This window comes from Monodelphis domestica, chromosome 1 (genome assembly GCF_027887165.1).
Source record: "Monodelphis domestica isolate mMonDom1 chromosome 1, mMonDom1.pri, whole genome shotgun sequence".
NCBI lineage: Eukaryota > Metazoa > Chordata > Mammalia > Didelphimorphia > Didelphidae > Monodelphis > Monodelphis domestica.
The window spans coordinates 649,202,606-649,220,017 of record NC_077227.1 but is presented as its reverse complement, the minus strand read 5'-3'; the positions used below and the strand labels follow the sequence as shown (position 1 = coordinate 649,220,017).

Genomic DNA, 17,412 nt, shown 5'->3' with positions numbered 1-17,412 from the left:
TGCTCAGGGTCACACAGTTGGCAAGTGTCCGAGGCCAGATTTGAAGGTAGGACCTCCTACCTAGAGTCTCTAGGCCTGACTCTCAATCCACTGAGCCACCCAGTTGCTCCCCACAAAAACTTTTAGTAAGTATTAAATAATCAAACCAAGATATATTGGACATTAGGACACCATTTGCATATTATAAATGCTACTTAATTGTAAATCCTAATTAGTAATTCATGTTTCTTTTACAGCATTTTGGAAACTTGGCAATACACCAAATCCAAAATGCCCCTTTTATAATGAACCACTAGTTCCCTATACATTAAGATTTCCCCAACTCCACTTCCAAATTTCTCACTGGGGACTGGCAACGTCTAATAAACCTGAGTTCTGGAATATATAATGCTTTCTCCCTAATATATACCATAAAAATTCTGGAAGCTCAAGTTATGGGCTAAGAATTTGGTTTTCCCCGCTACATAATTACCTCCCACAAATGGTTACAATTGTCATCAAGAGTTGAAAGCTCAGTAGGAACATCTGGAGAGACATGAATTATTCTACTTCATAAAGGCAGGGCTATTTAAGTGGGGTTCATACCCTTGTGTCATTGACATTTGGGCTCTCTAATGAAGCCTGCAGATCACATTTTTTCAGCAAAATGTTTGTTGCCCACATTCGTAAATGAAAGACATGCTGAGTTTCAGTTAAAGGTTATACAAAGTAAAGATGTGATGTAATTTTTTCCCATGCAACATGTATAAATCTATTCCCTGGGTTCTGTGCACTCCTGATGTACACATGACTACCTGACTTCCTTCAGCAGCATTAGCAGCAAGTAAGTATGAGGAAAGTGGAGAGGGCAGAGCTGATAAGAGGAATCCAGGGCTGCTTTTGAAGAAGACACGGTCAAGGGGGCAAGGGATTTCAAGATTAACTGGTGAACTAAAGGGGCAGAGAAGAGGGAGAGGATAGAAAGAACAAGCATGCTTGCATGGGAAAGGGGAGGAAAATTAATTACTAAAATAAGATCACAAACTACAGCAAAACATCTGGCATAACTGTCTCATTTTACATTCAGCTCAATGACTCTGGGGATAAAGCACTGGGCCCAGTTGGTAGCACCCACATTCATATGTAACAAATACTTACTACTTCTGTGATCCTGACAACTTAGCCTCCATCTGCCTTAGTTTCCTCATCTGTAAAATGTGGATAAAATAGCACCTACCTTACAGGGTAGTTATGAGGATCAAGTGAGATAATATTTGTAAAGCACTTACCACAGTGCTGGTCTTAATAACCCTCTTTCTCCTTCCTTCCCTAGTCTTAATGAGATTAAATATCAATGAATTACATTAAATCAATATTATTAAGAATTTAATATTTATTTAAACCCTTACCTTCTGTCTTTGAATCAATGTTATATATTGGTTCCAAGACAGAAGAGCTTTTAAGGGCTGGGCCATGAGGGTTAAATGACTTTCCCAGGGTCACACAGTTAAGAAGAATCTGAGGCCAAATTTGAACACAGGACCTCCTACCACTGAAGCCAGCTAACTAATCATTAAAAAGAAAAAGAATTTGCCTTAATGGATAGCCCATTTATGGAGAATTTTTCTGTAACATTCAATATTAATTTAATTTTGTTTTTTATTGCTCAATAAGTTTCTTTCTATCTTTAGTCACTGCATACCCTAAGACTATGAGAGTTTATCATAAAGTTGGCAGGGACCTTAAAAATCCCATTAACTTTTAATTCTGTGAAAAGAACATAAAGCCTAAAGAGAGGAAATGACAACTAAAGTCCCACAAACCAGAATTCAGAGATAAGTCCTCTAACTCCAAATTTAGTGTTCTTCCTACTATGTCATGAAGTTAAATATATCTGTTTTTCTTTGTTACTATTTCCTGTATCACATGAAGAGGTGGCCCTTCTTAAATATGTACAAATTTGTTAGTCCCAAGCTAGTTCAAGAGACTGCTCCCTCCATTCTCCCCATAATCAATTTATCTTTAATTTTTCTTGTCTCCTGATTGCTTCCCTATTGAAGCAAACAAGTCCATGTGTGCTCTATCCACTAATAACCCTCACTTTATTTGTTATCCCAAATAATTATCCTCTCCTTTTCTCTCCCTTTTGTGGTTAAACTCCTTGAAAAGGACATCTATAATCAGTCTTCCCTCTTTTAAAGTGTCTTCAGTCTTGACTTCCAACCTCATCATTCAACTGAAACTACTCTCTCCACTTAAGTAACAAATGATTTCTTAAATTCCAGATCTCATGATCTTTTCTTTACTTCTCCTTCCGTGGATTCTCTGGAAGCTGAGACTCTGTCGATCATGACCCTCTTAATCCTGCTTCTCTTGCCTGTTTGACCAGGGTGTATGGGGTGTTCAGGTGGGAGGGTTTGCCACGACCTTTTCAGGGCTGCTCATCCACCTTTGGTGCCCTCCTTTTACCCAACTCTCACCTGTAGCGCCAAGCATGCCCTGCCAGTAGCCATACTCAAGTAACAAGGTTGAAGGTAACCAACAGGCTTCAAACCCAATATTTAGGGGCAGATCTACCCAAAGCGTGAGAAGACTTCCCCCAGCAGAACGGGAAGATGAGAAGAATCTGTTCTGATGGCCATGAAGGCAGCTGGAGCAGGCACTAGGGAGGGCCTAGAGCTTGGTCACACTTGGAAGATGCTAAAGTCAACACTGAGGCCAGGGTCATTGGCAAATTCACGAGAGAATAATACCCCAAAGTGAAGGACAAACAACCACCTGTTTAATCATTTAATCATTTTCTTCTTAGTTTTCTCTGTTGGACCTGCTGAAAGTAGCTATGTCCCAGAGCTCTTCTCTTCTCCCTTTAAACTATTTCTCTTGGTAATCTCATCAGCCCCTGTAGTTTTAATATTCGTCTCTATGCTGATTATTTACCTATACAACCCTAACTTCTCTCCTCATCTTAAAGTGTCTCCTAACTGTCCCATAGTCATTGTAACTCCCAAAGTTTCCTATTACTAGAGTGGGCAGCAGGATCCTTTCAGTCACCCAGGCTCAGTTCACTCTCACTCCTCCTATGAAATCTGTTGCCAAGTCTTGTCCATCTGTGTAACATCTCTCAAATACAGTCCTTTCTCCACTCGTGACAGTGCCATGACCCTACTACAGGCCATCGTCCCCTTATTCCCAGACTCCTGCAATAGTCTGCAGGTTACTCTCTCCATTCTAGTTCATGTTCCATTCAGCTGTCAAATTAATCTTCTTAAAAGATCTGACCATGTCATTACCACACTACTAAGCATGGTCCCTAGAAAATAAATTCCAGTGACTCCCTATAACCTCCAGGATAAAAAATAAAATCCTCCATTTGACATATTCTGATACCTTACTCTCCTCCAATAATATACTCTGTGTTCCAGGGACACAGGACTCCTTTTGGTTCCTCCCATAAGACACTCCATCTGCAAACTCTCTGGGCACTTCCACCAGCTGTCCCCCATGCCTGGAATACACTTTCTCTTCACCTCCTGGCTTCCTTCAAGGCCTGGCTAAAATCTAATCTTTTACAAGAAATCTTTCCTGATCCCACTTAATGCTAGTGTCTTCTGCCTGTTGATTTTCTCCTATTTCTCCTGCATATATCTTACTTATATTTAAGTTGTTTTTCTACTGGCTCCTCCATTTAGATTATGAGTTCCTTGAAGGAAAGGACTGCCTTTTGTATCTTTCTTTGCATCCTTAGTGCATATTTTAGGGTCTAGCACATAATAGGCATTCAATAAACGTTTACTGAATGCATGACTAAGTAAAAACATAGTTATCTGGCTTACAATGACAGATATGGAATAGCTATCTATCACACCTTTTCTTCTTTTATACCTGCGGCTCAAAACCTGGAATCCACCTCCCAAAAGATATACTAATAGAACTCAGGGGCCTCCATGAATTTTTTCTTTAACATTTTGTTAATTATTTTAATATAAATGGTTTCCTTTGTAAGTTTATGTATTTTACTTTATGAATGTAAAAACATTCTACTGAAAGGAGGCCCATGGTCTTCTGAATGACAGAGGTCTCACAAAAAATATTTCTATAAGAATTCCTGCTTGATAATCAGAAAACCAGCCCCATTATCACAAAACACCTATTGGACATACCAAACTGGATACTTCAGAGACCTCTTAAATACACTATCTTGTGTCCTAAACCCTGGTGTCTGCTTCATAATCTTGGTATTATCCTGGATGCCTCTTTCTCCCCCACCCCACCCATCCAATCGGTTGACAAATCTTGCCATTTCTACTTTCCCCATAACCTCTTCTCTCTGCTACCATAGCTCCCATCTTAGTTCAAGGCCTTGTCACTTCTCCCTAGTTTGCTTTGAGTCTCTTGGTATCCCGTCTCACCTCACGTCCCTCCTTTCTCCAGAGTATACTATGCCCTTCTGCCAGTCTCCTTTAGTCAAGATTTGACCATGTAACTGCCATTCTCCGCCTACTCCAGTGGCTTCCTATTACCTCTAGGATAAAGTATAAACTCTGTTTAGCTTTGAAAGCCCTACACAATGGGATCCCAACCTCTCCCTCCTGTCTAAGTGGATATTACTCTTTCCTCCATATTCTCATCCACTCACACTGGCCTCTCTTGTTCCTTACTCATGAGACTCCATCCCCAGATTGACAATGACCATCATTCATGCCAGGAAAGCCCTTTCTCCTTATTTCCACCATATTCAGGCATTCTTTCCTCCTTTAAGATGTAACTCAGACACTATCTTCTGAATGAAACCATTCCTGAGCCTGAAAGCTGCTAATGACTTCCCTCTCAAAACCACCATGTATTTAACTACTTTATATATAATATGGGTGCTATTTATATTTATATATGTACTTGTTGCCTACCTCATTAGAAAGTAAGATCATTGTGAGGTTTTATTATTTCAGTCTTTGAACTTGGATCCTCAGAGCCTAGAAATAGTTTCTGACACATAACAAGCATTTAATAAGTACTTGCTGATTGATTTATAGATACTCTAAGCAACTTAAAATACTGTTAAATTGAAATTCCTTCCTTTAAAAAATAAGACATTCATTTCTATTATAACAGTATTAAATACTGGGTCTGAAAAAACGACCCATACTATGGGAGATGCAATAAAACAATACTTAATCTAAAAATTATAAACTAATAAATTGTGAAGTGGCCAAACACAGGTTAGGAGTAGGATAATGGAGAGAGAAGGCAAGATTAAGAATTCATATCAATACTCCAAGGAGCATCATAAATACACCAAAATAGACCAAATGTAGTGAAATCTATCATGGAAATTCATAACATGCCAGTGAGACTGGTTAGTAAGTACAAAGTATCACAAGATTACCTGAAGTCTTACTCAGCTCTGTTGAAAATATAGCCGATGGTGATCTTTTCTCTTTTTCTGTAACAGAAGGCTTTTTTCCCTCAGCTTCTTTTGAGATCACTTTGGGCTTTACTATTCTGACCGTCTCTGTATTAGTGAGTAAAGCAGAAACATTGGTAGGCAACGAGGGCCCCTTGGACAGTTCTGGCATGTCTTTGGAGACTCCATCTGTAGCTTTGTGCAAACCATGAATTTTTTCTTCAATTTTAGTAGGTACATTCTTGAGAGAAAGGTCATGGGGTAATTCTGAGGAAAGTGATGTGCTCACTACTTCTTGGAGTTTACCATTTTCACCCTTCGGTGATACTTCTACATTTGTGAATTCTTTAGCCAATTTAGCAGGAGGAACAGTTTTAGAGCTGACTGTTATAGAGAAATCTTCTATGATTTGAATTGGAGAAGAATCAGCAAATAGTTCGGCTTCTCTTATTTTTGGTTCCTTAGAAACAAATAAGTCTTCATCTGAATAGACTGTAGTATTCAGCTCCTCCATTTGCAAAGGAATTTTCTCCTTGTTTACCATCATGAAAGTAACTTCAGATGATAAAGCAGAGGAAGTTTTTGAGGTGTCCATAATAGGCTGAAAAGATTCCAAATATGGCTTTCCCATGGTAGCAGGTGTTGCATTAAGTTTTTCCTTACTTTCATGCTCTATTACTGATGATAGTGAAGTTTCAATTAAATTTTCTCTCTCAAGCAACACAGCTTCATCTTCCTTTGGAGGAACTTCTGGTATTGAGTCATCACTGAATAAGTCAACTGGTTCTGATTCAGGTGAAGAGTCTTCTACCAGGTCAGATAGATCAGGCATAGGCTGTGAAATATTCTCTTTTACTGCAATCTCTGAATAATCAGTAAAGTCTGGGGAAGCAGATTCAGTAGAGAGTTTTGTTTCTTTAATTAAATCACATGCAATAGAAATATAAGATCCTTCTGATTCTTCAACAACCGGACTTATACATTCAGGTCCCTTATTTTCTTCTTTTATTTCTGGCACCTCTTTTGAGGGCATTTTCATTGTATCTTCATATGGTGGAGGATTTTCTGACTCAAGTTTTAGGCTTTCATAATTAACAGGTGTAAAAGCTTCTAAAGGTGATGAACTGAGCTCTACAGCTGAAGCAGCAGTGCCAGGAGTTACAGAATTTAGTGGGGCTTCCATAACAATGTCAGGCAAAACTGGTGAAGGAGTAGCTTCAGATTCTTCAAATGAGGGGCAAAGCTGAGATATAGAATGAATAGACTCCTGTAGAGATTCAGATGTTTGGACCAAATCCATTTTTGTTTCATAAGCCAATTTGGTAGAAGTAACATCAGTAATTTTGCTCTCATATGCTTCTTGTACTAAATCAGGAGTAAGACCCTCTGGTATGCTTGCTCCAACTTCTACAGGCACCTCTGATAAACTATCAGTTGAGACATAGTCTCTGTCAAGATCCTGTGCTGACACTAGAAAAGGGTTTGTTGTTTTGATACTATTATTTTCTGTCACAATTTGGGCTTGCTTCTCCGCAATTTTTTTTTCATCTGTCTTATTTTCAGAAGTTTGGTCTTCTAAGAGAGGGAAAACTTTCTGTGTAAGGGTTTCAGTTACTGCATCAGGTTCAAAAGAAGCACATGAAATATATGCTTGTGAAACATCTTTCATAGCTTCTGGTGTACTTGGAAAAGAAGTATCTTCATTACTGCTTTCACTGTCTTGGTCGTGATTCTTTTTCTTAAGGCTATCTGCAACATATTTCTCATCCACATTACTTTCCAACTTGTTATCTAAATTACCTTGAACATCTTCTACATTTCTCTCTTCACTATAACTATCTTTTACTTTCCATACTTGCTCAAACGGTTTGAAGTCGACATATTCTTCCCTTAGAGGAGCATCTTCTCTGAAAGATGATACTACAGTTTCCCTTTCATCTATGCTGTCCTTTCCATATTTTGTTTTTTCAGAAAATACAACTTTGTCCTTTTCTTCTGATTTAGTGAGAGCTAATGGCAACTCTTGTTGGCACTGGTGGAGGGGCTCACTGACTAAATTCTCTTGTTCATCTTGTTTCTTCATTAGTATTTCCTCCTGAGGGAGTTCTACAAAGGTTGATTCTGCTTTTTGCAGTCCCACAAATGAAGATCCCATTTCTGAGTATTTCAACTCTGAAAACTCTCTTAAGTCTCTATCTACAAATGGATTTTTTGCCTTCTCTGTAAATTCTTTAGAAGCTTCATTTATAGTTTGGAGTGTTTCTTTTGTAGGTATTATAGCTGGAAAGTTACCAAAAGATTCAGGTTCTTTAAAAGGAGCAGCTGAGAGAGAAGACAGAGAAGGAAGAGAAGCAGCAGTTTCAAGAAGTACAGATGTAAGCTCCTCTTGACAAGTCGATATAGTGTTACCTGGCTGCTCCTTCATAACTTTTTCTGTGACCATGGACAGAAAGGAAAATTAGAGAACGCAAGTGTTCTTAAAAGTTAATGCAAACTTTATGACAGATTCAAAAAAGTATTAGTAAAGAATCATACAGTTAGCTAAAATGGCATAATTAAAAAAATGTTAATTAAATGAATTAGAAATTAAGTTATTGACTGAATTAAGGATACTGCCTAGCAACCAAAAAGTTCTGTGTGTGGTTATAGAAGAAATGTAATGCAATGCAAAGATAGCTATAAAGATTAGAAAATAATTTACGAGTTAACAAGTGGAAAATTACTTTTAAAGAATTTTAGAAAAAAGGAGGTTTGGATTGGCAGTAATAGGGGCCAAAAAAGCAACTGGATAACTGAGCTAATCTTGGCATTCCTTTACATATAGAATTAAGAAAGTTAATCCAACAATTAAAAGTATTTCCTATGTCAGCAAATATATTGGGGGAAAAGGTAACTTAATGCATAAATCAAAGGTCCAAGAATTCCCATACTAATACCCTTATTCTACCCACTTCCTCTTACACTGCCATCTGGAATGCCTGAGTATATATAAACTACAAGTTTACAGTCTGATATATTACAAATATTCTTGGATCCATACTAAATTTTAGTAAATGCAAACTATTCCATAAAGGGTTAATGAGAAGAGAGATTCAAAGGACAGAATATACTTAGGAAACAAGGCTAAGCAGAAAGAACTTGCCTGCAGAGGAGTGCATCACAGGCTCAGATGCAGCAGGAAGAGCAAAAAGGGTCTCATCTGAAAAACAAATACAATATAACCTCAGCAGAAATAAAGACAGATAGTTGGAAGGAGATTGGGAGCAAGAGGAAGCAAGCAAGTGAATGATTCATAATGAGTTAGCACAAGACTGTGACACAAGCATCCACAGAGGAAAAAAGTCAAGACTAAAAAGTTAGAAAATATGTCTATGATTCTACATTAAACCTAGAGCTTACATATATATATATATATATACACATATATATATATATTCATTATCAGTTTCTGCAGTTTAATTTAAGCAGTATTAAATATTTTTAAATGTTTTTAAAATATTATTTTAAGTGTAGGTTAAAGAACTTTATAAACTACATCATCAACATTTTAAGGTAAAGTAATCAAAATACCATGTGTCTAATACCTGGAGTACCACTCTGTGAAGATGTGTTCAATCATGGAAGAGAATTTAGTAAAAGGTGTCTAAAAGCTATTGTTTGTTCAGTCATTTTTCAGAACTGATCAATTTTTCTGACCTCTTTTAGCGTTTTTCTTAGCAAGGCTACTAGAATAGTTTATTTCCTTCACCAGATCATTTTACATATGAAAAAACTGAGGCAAACAGGGTCACAGACTATTAAGTGTCTTCCAGATTTGAATTCAGGAAGTGATCCTGACTCCAGGCCCAGCATTCTATCCACTGCTACCACCATCTAGTTGCTCCTAAAATAGACAAAGTGGCTAAGAAGATGAAAGAATTGCCTTAAAGGACACATTAAAAAAGGAATGACTCCATATTTGTTCTCCAATAAACATACAAGCATTTATTAAGTTTTATTTACGGTCATTTATTGCCTACAATGGCCAGGTGCATGCCAGAAAACCTGAAGTACCTCGATTTTAGAAAAAGAAATTTGGGACAAAAAAATAGCATTATGCAACATAGACTTAAATTTCTAGTAAAGGTTGATAACAAATCGCAATAAATTACTAATAAGCTCACATTTGTATAATACTTTTCCAATTTATAAAGTACTTTATTCACAATACTGTTAGTGATTTTAAAGTTAGTTTCACAAAAATTTTACCTAATTTATTATCTTTTCATTTTCCAAATCTGGGTATTTATTGTCACCTAAGAGTAAAGGAATAACATATTTCCTTACTGTAATAGGCCCACCCCTTAAGAGTTATAATCAGATCCTATACTAGCTGGGATGAACCACAAATCTAATTCTCATGTTCTCAATATATTTCATTCACTTTAATTATCAAAAATGAAACTGATATTTGGAAGTCAGATAACTGAACCAAATAACAAACTAATACTAAATAGAGTCAAGCTTCTTGAGGTAACATTATTCGATTTGGTACAACAGTCATTTGTAATAACAGATAGCTGTATGTTCCCACCAAATCCTTAAGGAACATTTATCAATTTTTCCTTGTCAATGACATAGCATATAGTAAAATCTTGTTAATTCTGAGATATAGGAGATCAATAGATCAAAAATCTGAATTGTAGAATATTTTTAAATAAATGCAACTTTATAACTTTTAAGTACCAATATATACTATTATAAAAGCCATGCTATTCATCAAGTTAAAGGAAATTACATTTCCCCCCAATAAACTTTTATTTTTAAATGCAATCTAGAATTTAAATGCAAGTTAATTGGGACACAAGATTTCCAAAAGCAGTCAGTAGAAAATGCTAAAAAAGTAACACTCTCTATTTCTCTTTAAGAGATACCATACTCTTTAAAGCTCTTGCAGCAGTTACAAAGCTCAAGAACAAGAAAGTTTCTCACCCCTCTCTCTCAGAAAAGCTCATTTGAAGGTCTTTATCAATGACAGTCATTTTTTTGACCTTATCAACTTGGATATCTTATTCCCTTTTGTTTCCTAAAATGTCTCCCTCCAAAGCTAAAACTTGAATCAGTAGCAATTTATATTGGACCAGGAGAATAACTAGTTTTATTAACTTTATAGCATTTAACACATGGACCACATGGCCTTAATAAATGGAAAATATTAAAAGATGCAATTATACCATAGCATTTGAAAATCATGACAGAAGCTATAAATAAAATATTTCAACATAAATGATGTCTTGGTAAGTAGGCAATAAAAAAAGGAAACAAAGACCTTTAAATATAGATCTGGAGAAATCTATAATATCAAAAAGAATCATAACTTAACTAACTTTTCTATGTTCTATAGCTATCAAAATAGGTTAAATAAAATAGTAGGTGTCCTCAAAAGTATGTTTAGTATTTTCTTCTTTACATTCACTCCTTTGTTAAGGTCATTCGGTTTCAACTTTCACTTCTATATAGATAACTACAGAATCTATCCTCCAGTCCTTAAGTTAGAGACTAGTATCTCCAATTGTTTGCATTATATCTCTTTCTAAAGACTTCACTAATCTCAAACATACATTCAAAAAAAACAAGTTCCTCTTTGACTTAATGCAAATAGTGGTAAAATCATTCATCCAATTTCCCACATCAGAATCTTTTGATTCTTCTGAATCTCACATGAGTGCAGAATATTGCATAACTAATTTTTATTAGATATATTTCATAAAGAGAAAAAGTTGTTTCACAACTAATATGTGAAACAACATATTACATAGTATATTATAGTTGCCTGTGTATATATTATAATCTCCCAAACTATTAAGTTCTATGAGGGCAAGGATCATGTCTTGGGATTTATAACCCTGCATTTAGTAGTTTTGCACACAGCAAGCACTTAATAAATGTTTGTCTAATTATTATATTAAAAAAATGATACCTAATTAAAATGATTTTCTGCTTTAAAATGTCCATGCAAAACAATAGCAGTAGAGAAAACATGAATTATTAGTTATCCACATTTTGCTACTCATAACCAAATCTGTGGGAGGTTCATTCTATGAATGAATAAAATTTACTGTATGAGGGGAAAACCAATGCGCTGAAGCTCAAGAAATTAAAACAGTAAAGGCAAAAATAGCATTCAAATTCCCAGTATTTCTGACTTAAATCAATGGGAAATATTAACTATTTTGTGAGACTCTTAAGTGAGAAAAAAAATGTATGCCCAGAGAAATGATAAACATAACTATTTGTGAAATTGCTGCAAGAAAAATTCCATCATTGTACATATAGAGTATTGTCTGTATTCCTAAAGTCGTATTATTATTCTGAATGACTTGTTAATTTAATGACTATACGCATGTACTTATTCTACTAAAATAAATTCAATTTTGTGGTGATAATCCTTTACAGCAGACATTTTTCCACAATTCTTTACCTCCTAATTTAAGTTCTTTTGTAGCTGGATAATTCAAACTGAGTTTGCAGCCCACTAAAATCTTCAAAGCATCCCAAGGAGAGGAACCAACATAAATATCCATATATTTCATAATAAGGATAGTTTGAAGGAATGGTTTAGAGCTTGAAGAATAGGGATGTGTGGAATAATAATAATAAAGCCTTCAAGTATCTAAGGGTTGTCACGTGGAAGAGCAATTAAACTGATATGGGAGGAATTAAATTTATTTGCCTCTGGCAAGAAGACATTTAAATGTCAGGGGAAAAATTTCTAATGAGCTGTCTAAAAAAATGGAGAAGGCCACTTTAAAAGGTGATACATTTCTCTTCCATTGGAGGTCCTGTCCTCAAGTAAAATCTAGAACTATTTGGCATATTCTAGTAGGAATTTCTTTTCAGGTGAAGTTAGAAATAATGAATTTTAAGATCCCTTCCAACTCTACAATTCTATGTTTCTACAAGTCAAGAGTCAAGTTTATTATGGTAACCAATTTTCTAAGGAGGATTTATGCAAGAAAACTTTTGTATTTTGGGGTTTTCATAAAGTTTATTAATACAATTATACCCTTTAATAGTTTATTAATTCATAGTTTATTAATACAATTATACCCTTTAATGACTTATCTTAGAAAAAAGAGAAAAATCTTATGAGTGGATCTTTCTATATTGATGTCATCATTCTGGAAACTTGTTATTTAACCAGGGAGAACAATTCTAACTTTTATATTAAGTAAAACCACTTAAGATGATCCATCTGATAAACCTGAAATGTAATCGAAGTCTAAAAAATTATGAAAGATATGAACAGAGTGAACTCATACCCTTATACTAATAGAACTGGGATGAGGTGGGAAAAAACAGGCTCTCTGAAGTTTGATGGATAAACAAAAAGATGGTATAAGATAGATATAAGCATACCACTAATTTATATCATATCAATTAAATCCAATAAAAATTTATTAAGCATCTACTATGCTCCAGACATTATTCTAATAGGCACAAAATATATGCAAAGTAATCTGGAAGACAAAAGAATTAATGGTAGGAAGAATGATTTCACCAGAGCTGACCCTTGAAAAACTAAGAATTCCAAAAGGTAGAGATGAAAAGGGGCATGGAGGACAGCATGTGTAAAAGTACAGAGGTGAAATATATGGTTGCAAGACATTATATTAGGTAAAGATGCCTTTGATTTAAATGTCTACCAAAGTTGATATTATATCTTAGAGACAATAAGAAGCCAATGAAACTTCCTGAGAAAGAGAACAATAGATCAAGTACATTCCAGAAATACCAATTTGGTAGCTATGTGGAGGATGAATTGGAATGGGGAGACTGGAAGCAGAAGACTAATTAGAATGCAATTGTCATAGTCCAGGATGATGCCTGAAGTAGGATAGTGAGTGGAAAAAAAAGAGGATGGATGCAAGAGTTGTCAGGATCTGGCAAATAACTAGATATGGGAGATGAATAAGAGAAAGTGAAAAGTAGAGGCTGGCTCTGAAGCTGAAAACCTGGATTAAGAAGGATGTTGGGATCCTGAAAAAACTAGGGAATTCAGGAAGAAGGGAGAAGGAAATTATTATAAACATGATTGGTTTTCAAATACTTGAGGGACATCCAGTTCAAGATGTTGTAGTGGGCAGTTGGTACTATGAAACTGGAGTACCCAATATTACATTTTGCTTTGACTTGTTAGTTTTTTTTCACAGGTACAGGTTATCTCATCAGATTGTCAAGCAGTTAAGGAGGGAGTCTTGTAATTCTTTGCACATCCCAGAATAGCTAACCTGTTGGAAGACAAAGGAAAAACTAAGGAAATGGTCAAGACAGTAGGGCTGTCAAAACTGGAAAGGACAAAACAGGAGACATTTCAGAGTAAAAAAGTGAAGAATCTAATAATTAAAATAACAAAAGAAATAAAAAACATGACATAAAAATCATCTCCACTATCCTGCCTGCTAGTGAACTGTCCCAAAGATGCTTATAACACGCTCATCAAAGGTGTTTACAAGACTTTTATTCACTTACAAAAAGGAATTATGTTATCCACTTGTGCAATAACTAAAACATTAACTATAAATGAATAATAGCATGATAGTGACTTCTCCACTATCACTTAAAAAGATGAAAGCTAAATTAACCAAGATGGCTGATGTTTCACACCTAAGTGAAAATTGTGATCAGTAAAAGAGATAAGCAAAATGGGCAAAGGGAGCTAATTCTCAATATATTTATAGCACTTTTAGGTTTATAGACCACTGCTTAGCCCACAGAACTATTGTGAGAAAAGCATCCATATTATTTTGATTGTAAATATAAGAGAACTGAAGCTTTATAACCGCACAAGGTGACACAGCTAGCAAGCATCAGAGCTTGGATTTGAACCAGTCTTCCCAATCACAAATTTAGTATCCTTTTCACTATCTTGATCAGTTCAGTTTTATATATATTTCTCTTAAATTGACATTGGAACATCCAATTGTATGGCCAGGCTGCTAGACATAAATAAAGCAGAAGAAACAAAAACTATGTGTCAAAGAAATGCCCCAGAGATCGTGATGACTAAGATTTTTAGGTCTCTAAGGAAATCTAATATATAAGTATATATTATATAAAGGCTATTAGTTAAGACTACAACTTGGAGAACACACAAATTCGATGGGGGAAGAGGAAGAACTAGCAAAGAAAAGAAAGGAATACTAGTAAAAAAACATAGCTTAAAGAATGACAAGGGAGAAAAATTTCAAGAGTGGGAGCTGGTAGGTAAAAGACATTTCACAATAGTCAAGGCAAATTAAGACTGAAAAAATGTATTAGACTTTGATGCCCTCCAGAAGTGAGCATAAACTTCGTCATTAAATTACTGCTAGTATTCTTTCAGAACACAAAATTTTAATAAGTCTGTTCTGTCAATGGATTCCCTTAAAGGGTTTGAACCTCATATTTTAGCAAAATGCCAGTAGGAAAAAGTATAAAAAATAATGGAATTATAAACCAAGGAAAAGACAATTCAAGGTTGAAGGAATAAGTGATTCAGAGCACCTAGTAAGCTTACAAGATATTTTTATTAGTCATTATACCAAGAAAGCATACCACTGAATAAGCAACCCAGTGGCATTCCTCCCCATAAATAGGTATTGTTAAAGTTGAATGTCTGTGACATAACTACCCTGTCCAGAAATGAAAACCTACCAAGAAAACCTTTTGGGGGGACTCAAATGTACATAATACAGTAGATTTAAAGGTCTTAAAACAGAGCAAATTTATCTTTAGTATGAAACTACTTAAAGCTTCAGGATATTTTGTAGATGGGATGATTCCCAGTTGGAAAATATTTCTAAAAACTAACTGGGGCAGTTGGTGGCTTAGTGAATAGAAAGCCAGGCCTGGAGATGGGAGGTCATAGCCTCAAATTTGGCCTAAAGATATTTCCTACCGGTGTGACCCTGGGCAAATTGCTTAACCCCCATTGCCCAGCCCTTACTGCTCTCTTCTGCCTTGGAACCAATTCTTAGTATTGATTCTAAGATGGAAGATAAGGATTTAAAAAATAAAACAAGAACTTAAAAAAAACTAACCAACATAAACTGGTTAAATAACTCTTAAATACACAGAATGCTACTAGAAAGTCATTTTATGTCTAGTGAGAGAAAAATAAGAAGTTGTCTTAGAGGTTCTAATTAGGGAAAAAAGTCCCATGACATTGAACGCACAAGCAAGACTGCTATCTATGAACTTGCCAGTGCCCCTTTAATAAATGCACAATTCCCGAATTAGATCAGGATTTGGAATGCAAATTATTTGGTCAGATTTACATACTCTCAAATACCTATCTATTTACAAGAACCCCTTCCCAACACTTCAAACCCATCTGGAGGTGAGGTCCTTGGAATTTGCACCCTGCATAGAAATAATGACAGCTACCACTCTTAAAAGCTTTACTTTTATGAGATTTAATCTTTCCAAAATCCTAAGGGAAAACTGGTATAGTGAAAAAAGAATTGGGAATATTGGGATAATCTGGGTTCAAATTCAAGGTTTCCTACTTACTTGTGGTCTTGGGGCAAGACCCCTTGACCCCCTCTAAGCCTCAGTTTTCTTCACTATAAAAAGAAGTAAATCGTTGTTAAAAGTCTTATTCTATATATTTTCATGGGTCCTAGAGAAATAAATTATTATTGGTTTTGGCAAAACTAATTGTGAAGATGACTACAATGTTTTTTATAATTTAATTCAATATTGCCTATGGGCATTGACTTATGTGGGATTTGTCATTATGTCACTCATTATAAGTATTCCTCTAGTCCCCTTCCTGAAGGTAAACTCCTGAAGGGCAGAGTTTTTGTCATTTTTCAATCTGTATCCTTCAGTGCCCAGTATATTGGAGGGAGTAGGTCTTTGGGGAAAAAAAAGATAAACAGAATTGAATAAAGGTCACTTCCAAATAAACACACCTTTCCCTTTTTTTGCCTTCGGAACCCACAATTCATCAGGAAAAGAAGAGTTTTATTGTTTCATCAAACATCATTTTCCATAAGTAGTTACCTCCTTAAAGTCATTGTAAGATTCCTAAATAATATTCTTAAGTCTAACTTATACTGCGCCTCCATATTTCAAATTTGTTCTTTACTTTTCTTTCCATCTTTTCCTACATCTCCTAAATATGCCCTTTGGTATGCACTACCAAAAAATGTTTCTAACATAAGAAAATAGGAAAATGAATGAATCCTCATTATTTGAGTCCCCTTGATACCCTTAATATTTTCTTTTGTGTCTGAGTGAAAAATGCTATACAGATGATCAAGTCTTTTCTTATTTTTTCATTAGGGAAAAAATACAATATGACCTTGTTTTCCCCTTTCTGTAACGTGAGGGTATTGTTCTTGATAGTTAACTCATTCTAAAGTTCTATGATTTCATTAATTTCTGAAAAATATTATAATGGCTAGACCTGGATCATTTAAATAATTGTGATAAAAATCACTTCCTTTCTGAATAAAACCCGGTATTGATCAAAATTACCAAACAAATGAAGTTCCTTGAACTTTTAACAAGCTTAAGTTTCCCTTCAAAATGAACTCCTGACAAAGATGGAAGATTCATTAAAAAAATGAAAGAACTACATATTCAAGTATTCAAATAAATTGTGAAGTAATCTTCACAAGATTGGTAGAATTCAGTTTTTTTTAACTAAAAATAATTTTTCTTTCTACCAATCGATTCAATATAAAAATTATTCCTGCCTCTTTTTAAAATCTTGCATAAAATGTTGCATGGACAAGTAACAGCTCAAATGCCTCAGCAGAAATAAAAATGCTTTAAATCCATCACTACCCAAAGAATCACAGACATCTCTAAAATGGTGCTTTTTTTTTTTTTGATTGGCTGGTTCTAATCAAACAATCGACAAGTTTTGGATTGGGTTGGTTTTTTAAGTGTCAACCATTTTGTCGTTTTAAATTTTCCTTCAAGGCACAACTGTGCTACAGAAGCCACTGGAAAGGGATTGAATACGCCTGTGTTTTACCAAATCATCCCCATGCTGCGGC

At 35.2% G+C, this 17,412-nt stretch overlaps 1 protein-coding gene across 3 annotated transcripts in view; it reads right to left on the bottom strand.

Annotated features, from left to right (window-relative positions):
• RTN4 (reticulon 4) overlaps positions 1–17,412 on the bottom strand; it is a 63,051-nt gene that overhangs the window by 43,813 nt on the left and 1,826 nt on the right. The window contains exons 2-3 of one of the 3 annotated variants that reach the window (XM_001375231.5): positions 8,523–8,579; positions 5,363–7,813 (exon numbers count right to left, since the gene is read on the bottom strand). The exons of 1 other annotated variant lie outside the window; for it this stretch is intronic. In XM_001375231.5, coding sequence (XP_001375268.1) covers positions 5,363–7,813; positions 8,523–8,579 — 2,508 coding nt within the window. The remainder of the gene's footprint in view (positions 1–5,362; positions 7,814–8,522; positions 8,580–17,412) is intronic. One more of the 3 variants, XM_056814009.1, reaches the window with a different exon arrangement.